Genomic DNA, 17938 nt, shown 5'->3' with positions numbered 1-17938 from the left:
AGCTGACCAAGGTGCACCAGGACCGCCCTCCCCTCTCGCCCGATCTTGCCGTGGATGTCGCTCCGCTAGCGTGGGCTCCATTTTCGGGTCATCGATCGACTGAGCCTCCACTGACTCACTCAGATGAATGCAGCGGGTGTATGACGTCGGAGTCGGATACCGAGATCGAATCGTGGACACACTGAGATAGGGAAGCATCATTGCCGATCAGGGTGTGGCGATCCATTGGGTACAACCTTTTTTTCGCTTTCCCATCCACCAAGACCACCAAGATAATGTCAGAGCAACCGCACGATGTGAGCAGAGAGCGCAGCGAGGAGAGGTCAGCGGCCTCAGAACACAGGCACTGACTTTTCCCTTCTTCTCACCGTCCTCCTCTACTCTAGACCACGGCCAAGGGCTCTGGAGCGTTGGCAGGCGTGAGCGCTGCCGTATCAGGAGCTGGGAAAGCCGTAGCCAATTCTGCCACATCAGCGTACAACAATGCGCCTGACCTTGGCGTCACGAGCACACTGCAATCTGCCTACGACAAGGCTCCAGATATGGGACTGAGTCAACAAGCGCAGAAGCTGTCCAGCGGGGCAGGCGGCCAGGATGACGGAGCAAATGGACAAGCCGAGGCAAGTGGTGGTAACGCTGGTCAGGCTGGCGAAAGCGCACCTCACCATGACGACAATGCAGAATACGGGGTGAGTTTATGCTGGGCTGGTAGCGTATCCGTACCGACTCGACTTCCATCTGAATCGTCTTCCTCCTCTCTCTCCTTTGCTCAGGCTCAGCGACTCTCGCGAGAACACGAAGAGCGGATCGCAGAGTCGAAGCGGCAAGGTCCATCGACCGACAAGCGCCTTAACAAGAGCCAAACAGACATCGGTATCGAGGACAAAGTCCCCACCGCAGCTGGATATGGCTCGACACTGCCCCCGGACAAGACCGTCCTCGACTCGGCTGGCAAGTCAGTAGACAGCAAGCCTGCCAAAGTGCCAGAGGATTACGAGCCTGTCGACTGCCCCTCGCAGTACGTCGATGGGCATGAGAAGCGCGGTGCCATCCAAAACAGCGCCCATGGAAATGATAGGAACGGGCATGCGGCAACACAAGGAGGTCGAGACGATGACGAGGGTGCTGAAGCTGGCGAGAGCAAGAGCAGAGGCTTGGGCAAGAAAGTCAAAGACCAGATCAAGGGTGACGCCAAGGTCGTGAGCGGCGTTGTTCGTCGTGATGATGACAAGGTGGCAGCGGGGAAAGCCATCAAGCGCGGCGAGGCGTAGTGGAGCTAAGCAACACAGCATGATACCAGACAGAGCGAGCGCCTGAGACCCATCTGTCTCTGCCATCCGCAATGCATCGCTATCCATTTGATGTGCGCTGTAAAGCTGTCTCAGGGCGTCTTTCACTCCTTGTTTTGCCTTCACTTGTTTGTCTGCCCGTCCGTGCGCTCGCTCCATCACTCTAGCTCATTTAGGCCCGCCCGCCTCGCTCGCTCGTGGCCCTTCGCTCTTTTAGTCAGCAATCTTCTGCCTCGTCCCACGCGCTTAGGCACCACGACGGCGACCCAGCTCTGCGAGTGGCCGGCACGTTAAATCTTGCTGCCCAGACCACCACTACCACCGAGGTCAGGACGGGACAAGCTCTAATCTTGACTCTGGCTCGTCTCTGCGACTCATCTTGACAATCTACCGCATTGTTCAACTCCTACACCATCATCACTAGCCCCACTATCGCCAGCATGTCCGCTCTTCGAGCTATCCGACCCGCAGCTAGGGCCATGCCCCGCGCTACTGCTGCGCCGCGAATGGGAGCCAACAACGTCGCTCCTCGACGCTTCTTTGCTGATTCGCCCAAGCCTCCTCCGTCGGGACCCACCGGTGGTGCCGTGAGTGCCGCGCGATGATGGCCGTCTTGCCACGAACTGAGATGCTGATGCTCAAACCTCGCTCGTTCCCTTCCCCACCTCATTGCCTTCCTTGTCGGTGTCTCGCGCGCACAGCAACCTGGCCCCTCCGTCTCCGGCGTCAAGGGCACGGTTCCCATGCTCGGCTGGTCCGTTGTAGGCATCGTCGCCGCAACGGGCGCCTTCCTCTACCTCGGCCGCGAGGACAAGAAGTCTGCTCTCGGCGTCGGCGAGTCGGAGGGCATCTCCAAGACCAAGGGCGCAAAGCACAAGGCTGGAGCGGCTTCTGCCTCGGACCTCTCTGCTGGAACCAAGGCCGACTACCAGAAGGTCTACAACGCTATCGCCGACAGGCTTGAGCAGGTACGCGTCTAACGGATCGAGATTGAAATGAGACGTGGCCTGATTCGTGCAAGAGACGGAGTTCGTGGAGGAGAGGAAAAGTTGCGCAAGGACATGGCGACCGTCATCGGTCATGGGCAACACGAAGAGGGTAAAAGGAAAGCAGAAGCAGAGGGCACAGAAGGGCATTAGCATACGCCCAGCTCGACCAACCTCGCCGCGCGTCTCCTCCTCGGTAGCAGCGTCGTCGTAGCGTTCAGGTAGCTGAATGGCACATTGGGTACGATTATGATGACGAAGATGATAGCAAGGGCTACGGCAGGCAGGAAGGGGCCATGCTAGCAGGGTCCTGTGGTCATCAGAGCTTGAAGAGGGCGACCTGCCTTGAAGGCAGGGATCGTCGCCGCGACGCGCCATCTGAGCTTATATTGAAGGCACCATGCCGGCTGCCGTCGCCATATTTCAAAGTGGAGGGTTGAGAGGCATCGGGTTTCCCCGCTTTCCCCGCTTTCCCAACTCTTTCTCCTCAGACATCACTAGCGCCAGTCAGTCAGTCAGTCTCACCTTGCATAAATCCCCTTTCCTCCCCTCCGCTCCACCCATCCACACGCGCACGCTACGCCACCTCACACCTCCATTCGCCGATCTTGCGCGCCTCAATTGCTGCTGCGGAACATCACACCATGCACCCCTTCATCGCCTTGCTGCACTTGTCGCGATGACAGGAGGGCTACGATGACGGAAGCTACGGTCCCGTCCTTGTCCGCTTGGCCTGGCACTCGTCGGGCACTTACTGCAAGGACACCAAGACCGGCGGCTCCAACGGAGGTGAGCGTGCCAGCGAGCGCCGTCCGTGGCGAGCTCTAGCGCTGACCGTGCTATCGCGCTTGCCCCGCCTCTCCCTCTGCAGCTACGATGCGTTTTGCTCCCGAGTCGGACCACGGTGCTAACGCTGGTCTCAAGGCTGCTCGTGACTTCCTCGAGCCCGTCAAGGCTATGTTTCCCTGGTGAGCAGCGATGGCAGCGATGACGTCAAGCCTCTCGCCCAACGCTGACTTACCATTTCCCTGCCTCGTTAGGGTAACATACTCTGACCTCTGGACTCTGGCTGGCGTTGTCGCTGTTCAAGAGATGGGCGGACCTCAGATCGCTTGGCGTCCCGGCCGCTCCGACCGCGAGCAGGAGCACTGCGCACCCGATGGCCGCCTGCCCGATGGTGACAAGGAGCAGGACCACCTTCGCTTCATCTTCTACCGCATGGGCTTTAATGACCAAGAGATCGTCGCCCTCTCTGGCGCTCACGCTCTCGGCCGCTGCCACACGGACCGCTCTGGCTTCGAGGGCCCCTGGACGCACTCGCCCATCTCGTTCACCAACCAGTACTACGACCTGCTGCTCAACGAGAAGTGGAACTGGAAGAAGTGGAACGGACCCAAGCAGTACATTGACAAGAACACTGGTGGCCTCATGATGCTGACGACGGACATGGCCTTGATCAAGGATAAGTCGTTCAGGCCTTGGGTCGAGAAGTACGCAAAGGACGAGGAGGCCTTCTTTGCCGACTTCTCCAACGTCTTCGCCAAGCTCCTCGAGCTCGGCGTGCCCGAGGAGAACTTCAAGGCCGCCGAGGCCGACCACTCGGGCAAGCCTTACAAGCTCAAGTCGACGGCCGACCAGGAGAACTGAGCGGCCGAGAGCGATGACGGTCCTCAACGGGCGGCGTGCGCTTCATGAACGATTGGCTGCGATGCGATGCAAGCTCGCGCGAAGAGCTGGCTGCGATAATCTTCTCCACCTCCTTTCTCTTTCTTTTTCATCTAGATCACCCTCCATAGAAGCCGGTGAATCGAGTCCGCCCGATGGACTCGTCTCGCTGTGCGACCTCATCCTCATAGATCATCCGACAACAGTTCTTTATAGATCATCAAACTCGTAAACACTCTTCTTCATAGATCAGCGTGTCCACCCGTTCTCGAATCGATATACACTCTTCTTCCTCCTCCAGGCAGCGTTACCTCCCAGCTCGACTTTGCGCTACCGTAGCAGCGCAAGGAAAAGCTCGCATCGCCGCCTTCCGTCCGATCGATCCGTGCCGCTCTCTCTGGCCGTGCAGTGCATGGCGCACGCGCATGCATTGCCGCCTGTGGGCTGGGAACTTCGATTCGGCCCGGGACCCGCAATGCAACGCAACACGCCGCCAACACCGCTTGTCCTCTTTGACCTCTCGACCGTAGCATATACCCACTATCTCACCCTCTCGTCCACCTCTCAGCTCCTTCTTGCCGGCTTGTCAATCATGACTGTACCGCAGAGTGAGGCCAGACGGCTGGACCCAGCTGAGTCTACACTATCATTACCGGCGCATCCGGCTGCCTCGTCCTCAAAGACAGTACGACGGTCAATTTCCTTCAAGCGGCTACGAAGTCGCTCGGTCCATCGGCAACAGACACGAGACAAACAGACAGAAGAAGTACCCAGTCAAACATCAGTGCTTCGCCCGCCTCTCCCCTCGACAGCTCACAGCGCCCAAGGCCGCCTTGAAGGAGCTGTGACGGTGCCATCCTCATCTTGCCCTCCGCAACCATTCGACTGGCCCAAATCGAGTCAGTATTGCGCTTGCTACTGCGAAGAGAATGCATACCTTCTCGCACAGAGCCTGCTTCGCAAAGTTGAAAGGCGACACGGGAAGGAGAGAGTGGACGCAGAGGGCAGGAAATGGGATGTATGGGTCGTAGTCGTTTCTAACCAAGGCAAGACGGTGAGTACGGGCCGGGCAATGCGAATACAAGGCAGCGCTGACTGAGAGACTGCTTCTCCTCTTCGCCCGGCCAGGTCCTGCTCTGGCAGCAGAGAGCCTCTACCTCGGCGCTGGCGGCTCATCCGGTTGTGTGGGACTACCACGTCTTTCCCATTGTGACTGCGACGCAGCAGAGCGTGGCAGGAGATGCGAATGAGCAGGAGATGCAGGAAAATGGGCAAAAAGCAAGCGCAGACGCGACCGCAACGTCGAGACAGGTGACCGCACCTCAGCGTCCTGCCAGCTCCCAGTCGGTCAAAGGTGCATCACGTAGTCGAGCAAACTCGTTCTTTTGGCGACGTAAGCCCCTCGCCCCGACGGCGCCTGCCAGCGCAGGATTCGTCTTCGGCGACGTCGTCATTCCAGCTCCTGCTGCTTCGTCAATTCCCTCCTCGAGCGGCTGGCAAGGCTGGGTCTACGACATCGACTCTGTCCTCTGCCATCCTACCCCTGTAGCATCACCAGACGGAAGCGCGGGCCCATCCGTACCGACGCCCGTGCCATTCAGCTTGTATGTAGCCCAAACATTCGGCGATGCCGCCTCGACGCCCAAATGCCTCCTCCCGACCTTCCGACTCGTCCGGGCCGAAGCCTGGCTCGACAACTTCTCGTCAGATCGATCGCACATGCTCCTGCCCAGCCGCAATCTCAACGGCAGCTCCGCAGAGCAGCAATACAGCGTTGTCCCCCCTCCATGGATTCCCATCGTTGGGCCGAGGGCGAGGCGCAAGGGGTGGACGAACAATTTGATGAGAAGCTGGGTCGACATGAGCACTGTGCGATTTGCCTCGGCGCCTTCGGAAGAGGCAGAGGCGGACGCGGAGCTCGAGGAGCTTACTCCGGCAGACATGAAGGTACAGTTTGGCAAGGTGCTCGATCGGGATCACTTCTTCAAGGGAGCGTGGGAGATGGCCGAGTGGAAGCGGACGGAGAGCGCAGCCAAAGGAAGAAAGGGGCGTAAAAGCGCTGCTGCTGTGGTGCGTGATGAGCAACCACCTTCGATCGAGCGCGTTACCTCATATCATCGTCGCCATCGAGCAAGGCAACGCTCCGCATCTGAGCCGGAAAAGCAGGGCGATGCGGTCGATGATGAAGCCGGCGCAGGCGCTGGTGGTGCAGTCAGAGGAGGTCGCGTCACCTCACCTCTCTTCCCCGCGTACCTGCATGACGTCCTTCAGGCTCGAGCGACGAGGAAGAGGGAGTCGTACCTTGCGCTGAAGGTTGCTGCTGCTGAGAGTGACGGAGGTGTGGACGCCAGAATGAAGGCGAGCAGGTCGGAAGAGCCTGAGCCGGTGTCGTAGAGCCTCTGCGAGGTTGGCCTGGTTCAGGCCCGAATCCAGCTTCTTCACTGTCTGGCAGCCTATTGTACATCATGACGTCGCAATTGATACCATGTCACCGTTCCCTCTGGCTGGCTGTTGTCTCAGCTTCGGCGTCTTAGCATTGCATGGGAGCCACTCTCGAGTCACTCTCACGCTCTGATTGATCGAAACAAGCAAGCAAGCAGAGGCGGGGCGCGTCTGCCTCCACTCCACACTCAGCCCCTTCGATCGATGATGCGGGGAAGGAGGGCAAGTGAGACGACGCAGCTCGACTGAGGCGAAAAAGAGAGCCAACTGTTTCATGCGCGTGGGTGCAGCGCGGTCGTGCGGGGAGATCGGACAGCGGGGGCCAGTCCACAAGAGGACGCAGATCTTCGCCAATGGCAGACGAGACGAGAGGAGAGCATAAGCATCCTTCCGTCATCGATCTCTGCGAGGAGCGAGGACTTCCACTCGCTACGTTACTCATCGCCACCGCGCTACCGCTAGGCTGTTTGTAGAGTCGATCGGAGACTTGCTCTTTTCTTCCCTTCTCTGTCATCCATCTTCATACCCTCTTGCCCCTGCCGCCACCATGGAAATAGACAAAGCCGCCCTTTACCAACCGCTAGATCGCATCCGCGAGTATGTCGGCGGGGTCAGCTACCTCAATTTGGACAGTCACTACTTCGAAGCAATCCGTACTACACCCATGCTTCTAGCCTTCTCTGTTGGAGCCTTGATCACTGCCTTGTCCATCTTTCGCCTCAATTATGGCAAGGCCAAGCCGACCCTTGACCCTACGACATGGCAGCGTTTCCCTCTTGTGGAGAAGGAGGAGATCTCACCTAACACGGCGAGATATCGCTTTCAGCTGCCCAAGAAAGACAGCATGCTGGGGCTGCCCATTGGACAGCATTTGAGCGTGCAAGTGGACGTCAATGGGAAGATGGTACAGAGTGAGTGCGGCGTGACGGCGTTGCAGCTTTGACGAGTCTCGCGCTGACATCAACCTCGTTGCGATTCGATAGGAAGCTACACTCCCACGACCAGTGATGATGAGGTCGGCTTCTTCGATCTCGTAGTCAAGGTGAGCAGCAACGATCTCTCCGCCTGCATCTACCTTCCTTTGTCCCGCTCACAGCTCCCCTGGCAACCTCTTACTCGCGCACACAGACCTATCCAGACGGGGCTGTCTCCTCGTACATTGGCTGCATGCGTATGGGCGATCTACTCGAAGTGAAAGGCCCCAAGGGCCAGATGCGCTACCACGCCGAGCTGGCAAGAGAGATTGGCTGCATTGCTGGCGGCACAGGAATCACTCCCATCCTTCAAGTGATCAGGCAGATCCTCAAGGACCCGGATGACAACACGCGCGTGAGCTTCATCTACGCTAATGTCACCGAAAAGGATATCCTGTGAGTGCCAACGAGGGTCGAGAGATTTTGTACGCCGTCTGACGTAGCTATCGCGTTCTCGATTCACGCACTCGCAGTCTCAAGCAAGAGCTTGATGACCTGGCGGCGAAGCACGACCAATTCAAGGTCCACTACTTCCTCGGCAAGCCCCCCGACGGTTGGACCGGCGGCAAGGGGTTCATCACCAAGGAGGCCATCGATGAATACCTGCCGTCCCCGAAGCATGATTCCAAGATTCTCATGTGTGGTAAGTTTCGCCCACGAGCAAGACGAGCGGTCGAGGGAGTGGAGCAGCTGATGTTGACCTACTCTCTGTGAATGGCCCACGCAGGCCCGCCACCGATGATCGACGCATGCAAGAAGCATTTGGACGAGCTGGGCTTTGCCAAGCCGAGGCCAATGAGCAAAATGGATGATCAGGTGTTCTGCTTTTAAGCGGCGACTCAAGCTCGATGGGACCTGCTGGATGGCGATAGGCGATATGTGCTGTAGGAAAGGGAGTGTGGAGCCCTTGTGGCGTTGATAGTATCGATCATGGTGATTCGAATGCCCCGCAGGGCCTGCGACTGACGTCTTCTCGGCGCCTGATATACGTGGGGGCTGCTATTCTTATGAGTGGAGTTGTTTAATCATAAGTGATGACCAAGTGCCCATGTCCGAGGCCTCCCCACATGGAGATGAACAGCTCGGTCGAGGTGTTTTCGGGTCGTGTGGCCCGTGCTCGGCCCCCCAAGCGAAGTGGCCAACCTGACGCCGGTATGGCGCAATTCGAGCGTCGCACAACGTCGCGATCGCGTTGGCGCACCACGGAGCGCAAAGCACGCACCGGCCAGGGTATCAGGGGAGCGCTATCATTTTCTGGGCGAGAGGGCGTCTCCAAGCGGCAAATAGGACGACAAGGCGCAGCGGGCTAGTCACACCCAGTGATGGACGACCCCATCGCCGACCCTTTGCGAAGCACGCGATGATGAGGGCCAACAGCGCGAGTGCCGGCTCACGCCCTTCTGCCCTTCACGACAGCACAGGCAGAATGTCGCCTCCCATGGCGAGGTGTCAAACCTTCTCACGTGCACCACTCGGTAGATGATCACTGTGATGCATGGCCGACGTCGAAAGATTGCTGGTACCACCATTCACTACCGCCGGCACTGGCTAGCGACGCTGATGAAATTGGCCTGACGTGCTTCGACCTCGCGTGTCGTGCTCTCATTACTGCTGTCGCGTCTTCATCCGCTGGGCAGAATGCAACTTAAGCCGGAGGGAAACCAGCGCCCCCACGACTTCTCCCTTCCCTCTTACGATCCACGACTGTCACACCCCTCCGACACCCTCTCCTCTAGCCGCCATGAGCTCAACCGACCCCTCCATCCACCCGCCTCTCGGGCAAGGTGTAGGCTACGGTGTCACCTTGGGTGCCGGCTTGGCCTTTGCCATCGGTATGTTCTTCATCACGCAGCTACTTCGTCGATTCACTGGCGAAGACAATAGCCACTTCGAAACGTACTCTACGGCTGGAAGGTCAGTCGGTATCGGTCTCACTGCCACAGCTGTCATCTCTTCGTGGGCGTGGAGTACAGCTCTTCTTTCTTCGTCTGTCGTTACCTACACGTATGGCGTGGCTGGAGCGTACTGGTTTGCGGGTAAGTATGTGCGAGAGGGCGTCGAGATGTCACCTGCTGAGCACATGTTTCCCTCCTTATTCACTACCCACAGCGGGCTGCCTCGTCCAGATTGCCGGCTTCGCGACGCTCGCCATCCGCTCTAAACTCATCGTTCCACACGCACATACCTCCCTCGAGATGGTCAAAGTCCGATACGGCACAATTGCTCACTCGGTTTTCATCTTCCTATGCCTGCTCAACAACCTCATCGCCGTAGTCAACATGTTCCTCGGCTCTTCGGCAACCCTCTCCGCCCTCACTGGCATGCACACTGTTGCTGCAATCTTTCTGCTGCCCGTCGGTGTGTGCCTCTACACTATCACTGGTGGACTGAGGGCGACGTTCATCACCGATTACCTGCACACCGTTGCTTTGCTCATCATTGCGACGTACTTGGTCATCAAGACGATTACCAACCCCGCTATTGGGTCGCCAGCTGAGCTGCTCACCTTGGTCAACCAGGTGGCAAGCAAGTCGCCTGTCTCCGGTAATGAGCAGGGAAGCTACTTCACCATGGCATCCAAGAGCGCCATCGAGTTCGGTATCTTGCACACGCTCGGCAACTTTGCTCTCGTTATCATGGACAGTGAGTCGCGCGAGGGCTCGACTCTTCCACCTTCTCCGAAGCGACTGACCCTTCTACCTCTGCACACACATACGCAGGCAGCTATTGGCAAAAAGCCTTCAGCGCAGACGTCTCAGCAGCAGTGCCGGGCTACATCTTGGGCGGGGTCCTCTACTTTGGCATTCCTTGGGCCCTGGGCACCACCATGGGTCTCGCGGCTGTCGGACTGCAAAACAACCCTATCTGGCCCGCCTTCGGTCGTTCTCTCACAATGACGGAGACGGCAGACGGCCTGCCCCTAGGCTACGCCGCTTTGGCCGTAGCAGGCAAGGGAGGAGCAGTCGCCGTTGTCGTGCTCATCTTCATGGCTGTCACCTCCACTTGCTCGGCGCAGATCATTGCTGTCTCCTCCATCGTTTCGTCGGACATCTATCACACCTACATCAACCCCGCCGCACGCGACCGCAGCGTGATCACTGTCAGTCGTTATGCATGCGTGGGCTTCGCCATCGTAGGTTGCGGCGTCTCGACTGGATTCTACTACGCTGGCCTCTCCTTGACGTGGACTCTCTATTGGCTAGGCATCATCGTCTGCCCAGGAATGGTTGTATTGCCCCTCACCATCTTCTGGAAGAGGCAGACTCGCCTCGCCGCCATCATTAGTCCGCTGGTTGGAATGGCCTGCGGTCTCATCGTCTGGCTTACCACGGCTTGGTACTACGCCCCAGGCGGGGTGCTCAATGTCACCACGACTGGCGAGCTCCTACCCTGCCTGTGGGGCACCATCGCCTCGGCTGGTGTACCGCCGATTCTCACCGTCCTCATCAGCTTGGCTCGCCCCGAGCCCGACTGGAACTGGAACGAGTTCAGCAAGATCAAGCTTGTCCACCACGACGATGACTCGGCTTCGACACTGGTCGCAGACCACAAGGGCAAAGACAACAGTGGAAACGAGCAAAAGGTAACAGTCACTGCACTTGAAGAGCAGGACGGCGCTCCATCCCACTTCACGGACGCTGAGATTCGCTACATGAAGAAGGCAAGCTGGTGGGCTGGCGGACTGGGGATCTTCCTCTTCCTCGCCGTGTGGGTACTGTGGCCGTTGATCATGTACGGGCAGAAGTACGTCTTCTCAGCTTCCTTCTTCACCGGTTGGATCACTGTAGCGTTCATCTGGCTATGGGCCGCTCTCCTCATCGTGACCTTCCTCCCACCCATCGAGGGTCGACGCACCTGGAAGCTCATCATCACGGGTCTCGTGCGTGGCAAGGCGCAGGCGCAGCGCGGCTTGTCAGCAAACGGCGGCGATGTTGCCACAGCTTCATCGCCTTCATCGACATCCTCGCCCTCCTCGCCTTCGGAGCAGCCTCAGCTTCGTCGCGAGTCGGATGGGACCGCAATTACGGCTGGGGGTGGTGGAGAGGGAGAAAAGAAGGGTGCATCTTGAGCGCGAGTGAGACATGGCCTCTTTCTCAATGTAGCTGCGAATATCGGTTTGGATCTATATCATTAGACGAGTATCTTGAAGGATATCAGTAGAGCGAGCAAGCATTGAGTCGGCTGCGTCCGTCACGACCATCTATTTCGACACCACCTTGTCCGCCCTCCCATCCAGAATCTTTCCCAGCAGACGATTAGTCGAAAGCGGATTATCCAGGTAGACGTGATGCCCAGCATGAGGTACAACGTAGCAAGCCCCACGCTCATTGCCGCAGTATGTCTTGAGCTTCTTGACGAATTCCCGTCCTGCATCAGCGTCCATCCAATCGTGCTCACCGTAGATGAGTGAGACGGGCAGCGTTGATGGCAAAGCTCCGATTCCCGCGCCACCAGACCCCGCTAATCGATGGACCAGCGGCACCCTCGCCCATGCTCCCGGCTTGAGCATGTGTGCCAGGCAGTACTCCCCGCTGCCCCTAGCGAGAAAGATGCCTTGACAGTACGCGTGCAAAGCTTTGAGTTCCTCTTCCGGCAGAGTGCCAAAGCGTCGCTGTGTGTATCGAGACATGAGGTAGGGCCCAAAGATGGAGGAGGTGCGGAGTAGACCGAAGGGAGAGAAGTTCTGCTCCCACAGCCAGCCAAAGACTGCACGGGTGCGCGAGGAGAAGCGTGGTGGCCGATGACCTGAGGATTTGAGTTGCTCTTCCGTGAGTGGTTGGGTGGTACCGTCGCTATTTGTGGGGGCGCCCTGCGCTCCGGCTTGCACCTTTTGTGCCGCCTCATGCTCTTGTGCCGCATTCTCTGGTACCATATTGCGCTGCGGATCCAACACCTCCCTCTCAACGCTGTGTACGCTGTGCAGGCTCGCACCGTCTGCGTCCACATCGCCTTGTGCAGACTTTGAGACGTACGCCGCATTCTTTGGATCAAAGGCGGGTGCCTGCTGCGGTTGACCCTCCTCAGGTGGGGCTGCTCCCACGCCCACTGGGCTGACGAGGACCAGTCTGTTGACTCTCTCCGGATGTCGTATGGCATAGGCTGTGCTGAGATATCCGCCCAGTGAATGTCCAACCAGAGTCATCCTCTCCACACCAGCCCGCTTACGCCATTCCTCGAGCGAGTCCAAGAAGAATCCCTCTGCCGCCTCCACGCGCTGCAAGTCGTCGCCGCTCTTGAGGATGTGAGAAGGGATGTGATAGGTAGGTCTCGAGGAACGACCCATTCCGAGCCAGTCGAGGGCGTAGAGGCGCGAATGGGGGCGTGACGCGAGGGCGTCGATGTTCTGGAAGAAGAAGCCTGTGCCCGCGCCATAGCCATGAAGGAGGACGATCTTCTCTTCGCCGTCGTCCTGCGTGGCTGCAGAGGTCGTGGCTTCGGCGCGGGGCTTGCCAATCTCGAGGACATTGATGCAGCGCGGTGTATGTGAAGATCCAAGCAGAGAGCCAAACCAGCCCTTGGAGGCAGGCGGAGGCTGCTCCGGCTCCACGGAGACCCATCGAATGCTTGCCACTTTTCCCTCTACCTCGCTCGGTGAGGTGGCAATTGTGGCTCGCTCCTCTGCTGCGTAGCTGTTATGGTTCGTGTCGCGAGGCTGGCTTGAGTTGCTGCTGGCCTGTCGCCACATCGAATCGAACGTGCCCCGGTCCCCGCGCCATATGTCGTTGGCCGCGTTGGCGAGCTGCGCTCCCTTGAAGAAGCTGGGCGCAGCCTGTGTGTACAGCCACAGCTCTGCAGAAGCTCCTAGCTGATCGTACTTGCCGTGGTACCGTACAGATACGGGAGATTGGAGAGATGAGGGTGGAGTGGCGGCGGCGGCCACGTCTGCTGCTGCTGATGCTGCCCTTGTGTCATTATGCTGGCCTTGCTTGGCCGAAGTGACATCAGCGGCGCTAGCATGCGGTGACCGTCCCGAGTCTGGCGTGCGCGATGACGAAGGAGATGGAGAATGATTGGGCCTCAGCCATGATTGGAAAGAGGAGGCGACCGTCGTTGGAATGCTGGGAGGCTGCCAGGCCGGTTGCGTTTGCGTTTGCGAATTGGCCATAGCTAAAAGCCTACGAACGCTGCGAGGGAGAGGTGCAGCCAGCGTGAAAGAGTGGGCGTCAAGGCAAGAATGGAAGCGAGTGGAGATGAGATATGAAGGGAAAGAAGAGCTATATGATGGAAGCTGCCCTCGACGTCTGTCATATGTGCTGAGCCCCGATCTTGACGGCTCAGTCCGCCGTGCATCTCCACACCCCTCGACCGGCGGGGAAGCACGGCAAAAGAGAGCCGCGCGTGTTACGTTGCCAAAAGCTCGGCCAGCTAGTCTACTTCTCGTCGTCATCTCACTCGAGGCGCAGCAGCAGTAGCAGCAGCAGCAGCGGGGACGCCTTCATGGGCCAATCAACATCCACGCAGGGAGCTGGAGCGTACTCGGATGCAGACGCTCAGCGCAGGGGCCTGTCAGCTATGGGCGGTGTTCAAACGATGCCGCAGAGTAGGCAAGGACAGCAACCACCTCCTCCACGTCGTGATTCTCAACAGATGCAAGATGATGCAGTAGGCCGATCTCAATATCAAGGGAGCGTGGCGACGCTGCCTCCTTATCCTGGTCCGCCAGCAGGCGAGAGCAAGAGATGAGCCTAGTCACGCACAATGAGCAGAGCATTGAGCGGTCAAGGGGTGGATAATGGTCTTTGTATTCTGGGCGAGCGACGAGCTCGTGTCTGGGACAGGGACATGGCGTGGTTGGATAGTAGGTTTCGCTGGATCCTCAATGCCTTCTGCGGCCCAAAGGCTCCTCTCTCTGCGGGGACTGTGGCTCCACCTGCCTACGCCTTCGAAACCTTCTTTCTGCCCTTCATCACCTCACTCTTCTTGCTGTTCGCGCTACCAGCGCGACCAGTAGACTCGCCATGGCCGCCCTGGCCCATGCCACCAACATCTCCACCCATCGGGGTGGACTCCGCCTCTGCTTGGGACCTCCCGGATCGCCCGACCGTGCTGATGTCGATACTAGCGCTCTCACCGGCCGTGCTGGCAGAAAATGAGGCCGTCTCCCCGCCATTGCGTTGGGAGCGACGCGTCTTTCGAGTGTCACTGCTGCGGCCGAGGATGGAAGATGAAGCAGGAGGGGGCATGCTTCCTCTGACGGCCTCAACGGATTCGTTGCCCTCGCCTGACTCTTGCGTGGCCGCGGCAGCTCGGTGGCGGGCACGATTGTCGCTGTCACCATCCTGAGACATCTTGCTGGGCGTGCGGTCACGCTGGCGGCCTCGCTGTTTCGGCGATTCTTCATCCTCATCGTCACGCCCGCCATCTCGTCGCTCAGCATCGCTGCTGCTTGGGGCCCGGGACATGCGCGAGGCGCGATACATCGAGGGAGTGCGGTGACCGTAGGTAGAGGCCATACCGCCGCCCATTGCCAAGCCCATCTTCATGCGCAAAGGCAGGGGGAGAGAATCAATCAATGCCACCGTATACCCACGCCGAGTCCTCCGAGCGCTCACCTTGGACTTTGTCTTGCTTCGCGGAATGTCCGTCGTCTTCGATGAAAGACCAGCACCCACTCCATCTCCGACACCGTAACTGCGACCGCCGCCTGCAGCATTCGCTTGCGCCTGGGCCGTCGCCAGAGCGCGGTGAAGGCCAGCGCTTTGCTTGCGCGACGCCTCCAATAGACTGCGCGTGTCGTTGAGATCGGCCTGTACCTCCTTGATGCGAATGCTCATTGTCTTGGCCACTTTGTCCTTTTCAGCTAGCTGTTCGCGGAGCTCGGTATAGCGGCGTGAATCGGCATGGTCCAAGAGCTCCATTTCCCTGGCGCGGCGGAATAGCAAGACGGGTCAGGCATGGTTGATCTTCCTCAATGCTGCCATCCTGTCGCCCGCTCTCACCAAAGCTCTAGCTCTTTGGCTTCATACCTGGCGACAACGTTCGCCCTTGCACGCTGAACGGCTGCCTTGTCTACCTCGTATTGGCCCACCTTTTGTTGCTCAGCAACCAATGCGGCAACGCCCCTCGCCCTCTCCTCGTCCAATAAACGGCTCGCTTCTTTCACCCTCTCTACCTCCAATTTGGCCGACGTGGCCTCAGCACGCAAGCGATCCTCGTTGGCTCGACTCTCCATCAATCCATGCTTATGCTCGGCAGCATCACCGCGGGCCTTGTCTGCCTGGTCACGAGCCTTGGCTAGCTGGCTCTCAATCCCTTGAATCTGGCGAAGCAGGTTGTTGCGCTCTGCGTTACCCTGCTCCATCTCGTCGCGCAACTTTGCCTCGCGAGCGCGGGCAGCGTCGACGTCGGTGCGAAGGCGCGACTCCTGCTGTTGGGCTTGCTCAAGGCGATACCCCTTTTGCATGTCTTCGAGTCGGATGCGGCTGAGCTCCTCCTCAGAGTGCGACTTCGAGGCGCGAAGCTCGTCGAGCTGCTGCTTGAGCGTGTCGATGTGCACATCATTGCGCTGGCGAGTAAGGTGGTCTTCCTCGTAATCTTGGAGTTTGCGTTTGAGGTGGCGAATTTCGTCGGTCGACTCGTTGCGTGAGTCGGTGAGGGCACTGATGCTGCGCAGCGAGGGCAACGAGAAGCGATCAGGGACGAAGGAGCCATCAGCTTTGCCCAGGAGCGTGCTGATACGCTGCGTCTTACCTCTTTTGGTGGAAGTCAATTGTCTGCTGCGCTTCTTTCACCTTCTTTTGCAGCTCTTCCTTGTCATTAGAAAGCTTCGTGATCTCGTCAGCTTGCTCGTTGAGCTCCTCGCGTTGCTGCTCAAGCTGATCTTCAAGCTCCTCAAGCTCCTCTTGCTTGTCTTCGAGGTGCGTCTGCGTGGTAGCAAGCCTGAGGGGCCACGATACTGTGTCAGTTCAGCTCCCCACCCGTTGCCCTCGCCCACGGACTCACCTCCGCTCCATGTCCACGTGCTGCCTCTTGAGATCAACCTTCTCCTTCTCCTTTTCACCCAGCAACTTCTCAGCATCTTCAATCCTGCCGCGAAGCTTCCCCTCTCGCTCGCTAGCTGCGATGAGCTGAGTGGCTTGCTCCTTGCTCTTGTCAATTGCCTCGGCCTTGAAGACAAGGAAGTCGTCCTCTCTCTGCTCGAGGATGCGGCGTTCTGCCTTGAGCTCTTCGACTTGCTTGAGCATGGTGGTCAGCTCGGCGGTCTTGGCTTCGTATTTGGTGGCTGACTTGTGCAGCTCGGTGGTGAGTTCCTGGCCGCGCGAGACGTCAATGATCAGCACAGCTCGCTCTTCTGGCTGTCTCAGGTCTAGTCCCACCTTGACTCGCTCCCTCTCATACGCGCGATCATACTGAGCCTGCTGAGCATTTTCCTTCTCCTTGTTGTATGCAGCTTTGATGTCGTTGAGAGACTGGCTTGTGAGGCGAAAAGGCTCGATGCCCTGCGCGCGGATATGCTCAATCGTGCGCTTGACTGAGCAAAGTGACCCATCGTCGTCGCCGTTCAAAAAGTCGGCAAACGTCTTGCGCTCTTCTTGAAGGAGACTCTTCTCCTCGCGTAGCTGTTCCACGGCAACTCGGTAGCTTACTTGCTGAGCGAAGCAATCGCTCTTGACCTCGTCGGCGCTGCGTGCGAGAGAGGGAGAGCAGGGTCAGAGCCGCGACTTTGCGCACCATCACCACCTCGCCCCCACTCACACTTGCATCACACCCTGCGCCTTGCGCACCATCTCCCTCGTGTTAAGCCTCATGGCGTCGAGCTCCTTTTCTCTGCTGAAGATCTTCTTCTCAAGCGCCTCGATGGTCAGATGCAAGCTCTCCGTCCTGTGCTTGAGCTCGTCGCGCTCCCTCGCCACGGCACCAATGTTGTCGAGCAAGTCGCGAGACTGCTTGCCGATCAGCATAGACTCGGGGGCCTCGACTTTGAGCTTGTTTGTGCGCTTGGCGGGGCGCCCAGCGTCGCTCTCATCTCCAAAGGTGTCAGCGGTTTGGCTGCGCGTGCGCTTGGCTGCATTGCCAGAGATGAGGTCGGAGAGGATTGAGGTTGCAGCCGACGGGCACGGGAGTGGGTCGCGCTGACCAGCTGATGCCGTGCGCGTGGGTGTGTTGAAGGGCTGCTGGTCGGGTGCGAGCACTGTGCGGCGGGAAGAATGAGAATGACATCAGCCGGTGGCATGGAGAACGGGGTGGTGGTCGGCTCACTGCTGTCATTGCGAGGCGTGAGGTCACGGGTGAGCTTGGCCAGGGGCACAGGGCAGAGCAACATCAGCGTCAAGACTCCTGAAGAGACTCGTCATCGCGCTCACTGGCGAAGGCGTAGTGTCGCGACCCCTGGTGCTCGTTTGCTTCGATTGAGCATCTCCAAGGGAGCTACTGGGAGAGGCATGTAGGCCTGCGAGAGCGGTCCCGAGAGAGGGAGTACGCGCGCTGCCAGCCATGCGAGGAGCTGTGACATCCGGCTTTTGGACCGTCGCCGCTTGCTGCTGATGTGGTGTGGCCTTCTTGCTAGGCTCAAATGCCCTTCGGTTGGGGCTGGGAAAGGGTGGGTAATGCGTAGGCGTTTCACCGTTGGAGCTGGTCCCCT

At 58.8% G+C, this 17938-nt stretch overlaps 9 protein-coding genes across 9 annotated transcripts; 6 read left to right on the top strand and 3 right to left on the bottom strand.

Moving 5' to 3' along the window:
• The first annotated feature begins 55 nt into the window (after positions 1 to 55).
• BDZ90DRAFT_233127 (hypothetical protein) lies at positions 56 to 1307 on the top strand. The gene is made up of 2 exons (XM_025506522.1): positions 56 to 296; positions 387 to 1307. Exons 1-2 carry the CDS (start codon positions 276 to 278, stop codon positions 1269 to 1271), a joined length of 906 nt encoding a protein of 301 aa, XP_025361107.1. The 5' UTR covers positions 56 to 275; the 3' UTR covers positions 1272 to 1307.
• Positions 1308 to 2026: 719 nt separating this feature from the next.
• On the top strand, positions 2027 to 4236 carry BDZ90DRAFT_233126 (heme peroxidase). Its single transcript, XM_025506521.1, has 4 exons — positions 2027 to 2257; positions 2962 to 3064; positions 3147 to 3243; positions 3316 to 4236. The coding sequence occupies exons 1-4, from the start codon at positions 2033 to 2035 to the stop codon at positions 3920 to 3922; spliced, it is 1032 nt and encodes a 343-aa protein (XP_025361106.1). The 5' UTR covers positions 2027 to 2032; the 3' UTR covers positions 3923 to 4236.
• A 182-nt stretch (positions 4237 to 4418) lies between these two features.
• On the top strand, positions 4419 to 5118 carry BDZ90DRAFT_39991 (hypothetical protein). Its single transcript, XM_025509559.1, has one exon. The coding sequence runs from the start codon at positions 4533 to 4535 to the stop codon at positions 5037 to 5039; it is 507 nt and encodes a 168-aa protein (XP_025361105.1). The 5' UTR covers positions 4419 to 4532; the 3' UTR covers positions 5040 to 5118.
• Positions 5119 to 6730: 1612 nt separating this feature from the next.
• BDZ90DRAFT_233124 (ferredoxin reductase-like protein) lies at positions 6731 to 8401 on the top strand. Its single transcript, XM_025506520.1, has 5 exons — positions 6731 to 7293; positions 7366 to 7424; positions 7511 to 7752; positions 7830 to 7999; positions 8084 to 8401. The coding sequence occupies exons 1-5, from the start codon at positions 6930 to 6932 to the stop codon at positions 8185 to 8187; spliced, it is 939 nt and encodes a 312-aa protein (XP_025361104.1). The 5' UTR covers positions 6731 to 6929; the 3' UTR covers positions 8188 to 8401.
• Positions 8402 to 9029: 628 nt separating this feature from the next.
• Positions 9030 to 11625, top strand: BDZ90DRAFT_267050 (hypothetical protein). The gene is made up of 3 exons (XM_025508696.1): positions 9030 to 9392; positions 9466 to 9999; positions 10077 to 11625. The coding sequence occupies exons 1-3, from the start codon at positions 9098 to 9100 to the stop codon at positions 11423 to 11425; spliced, it is 2178 nt and encodes a 725-aa protein (XP_025361103.1). The 5' UTR covers positions 9030 to 9097; the 3' UTR covers positions 11426 to 11625.
• A 56-nt stretch (positions 11626 to 11681) lies between these two features.
• BDZ90DRAFT_227702 (alpha/beta-hydrolase) lies at positions 11682 to 13796 on the bottom strand (the record flags this gene model as incomplete). Its single annotated transcript, XM_025504771.1, has 3 exons — positions 11682 to 11724; positions 11814 to 13472; positions 13750 to 13796. The coding sequence occupies 3 exons, from the start codon at positions 13794 to 13796 to the stop codon at positions 11682 to 11684; spliced, it is 1749 nt and encodes a 582-aa protein (XP_025361102.1).
• On the bottom strand, positions 13750 to 17398 carry BDZ90DRAFT_275243 (hypothetical protein). Its single transcript, XM_025508869.1, has 6 exons — positions 17053 to 17398; positions 16674 to 16980; positions 16300 to 16607; positions 16048 to 16236; positions 15297 to 15962; positions 13750 to 15219 (listed from the first exon to the last, which is right to left on the bottom strand). Exons 1-6 carry the CDS (start codon positions 17256 to 17258, stop codon positions 14232 to 14234), a joined length of 2664 nt encoding a protein of 887 aa, XP_025361100.1. The 5' UTR covers positions 17259 to 17398; the 3' UTR covers positions 13750 to 14231.
• Positions 13819 to 14165, bottom strand: BDZ90DRAFT_39906 (hypothetical protein). Its single transcript, XM_025509556.1, has one exon. It carries the CDS (start codon positions 14066 to 14068, stop codon positions 13868 to 13870), a length of 201 nt encoding a protein of 66 aa, XP_025361101.1. The 5' UTR covers positions 14069 to 14165; the 3' UTR covers positions 13819 to 13867.
• On the top strand, positions 17382 to 17847 carry BDZ90DRAFT_39954 (hypothetical protein). Its single transcript, XM_025509558.1, has one exon. It carries the CDS (start codon positions 17505 to 17507, stop codon positions 17742 to 17744), a length of 240 nt encoding a protein of 79 aa, XP_025361099.1. The 5' UTR covers positions 17382 to 17504; the 3' UTR covers positions 17745 to 17847.
• The last annotated feature ends 91 nt before the right edge of the window (positions 17848 to 17938 follow it).

The sequence above is a fragment of the Jaminaea rosea genome, assembly GCF_003144245.1.
Source record: "Jaminaea rosea strain MCA 5214 unplaced genomic scaffold BDZ90scaffold_10, whole genome shotgun sequence".
Classification (NCBI taxonomy): domain Eukaryota; kingdom Fungi; phylum Basidiomycota; class Exobasidiomycetes; order Microstromatales; genus Jaminaea; species Jaminaea rosea.
The sequence above is the reverse complement of the archived record's forward strand: the minus strand, read 5'-3'. Positions and strand labels throughout refer to the sequence as shown.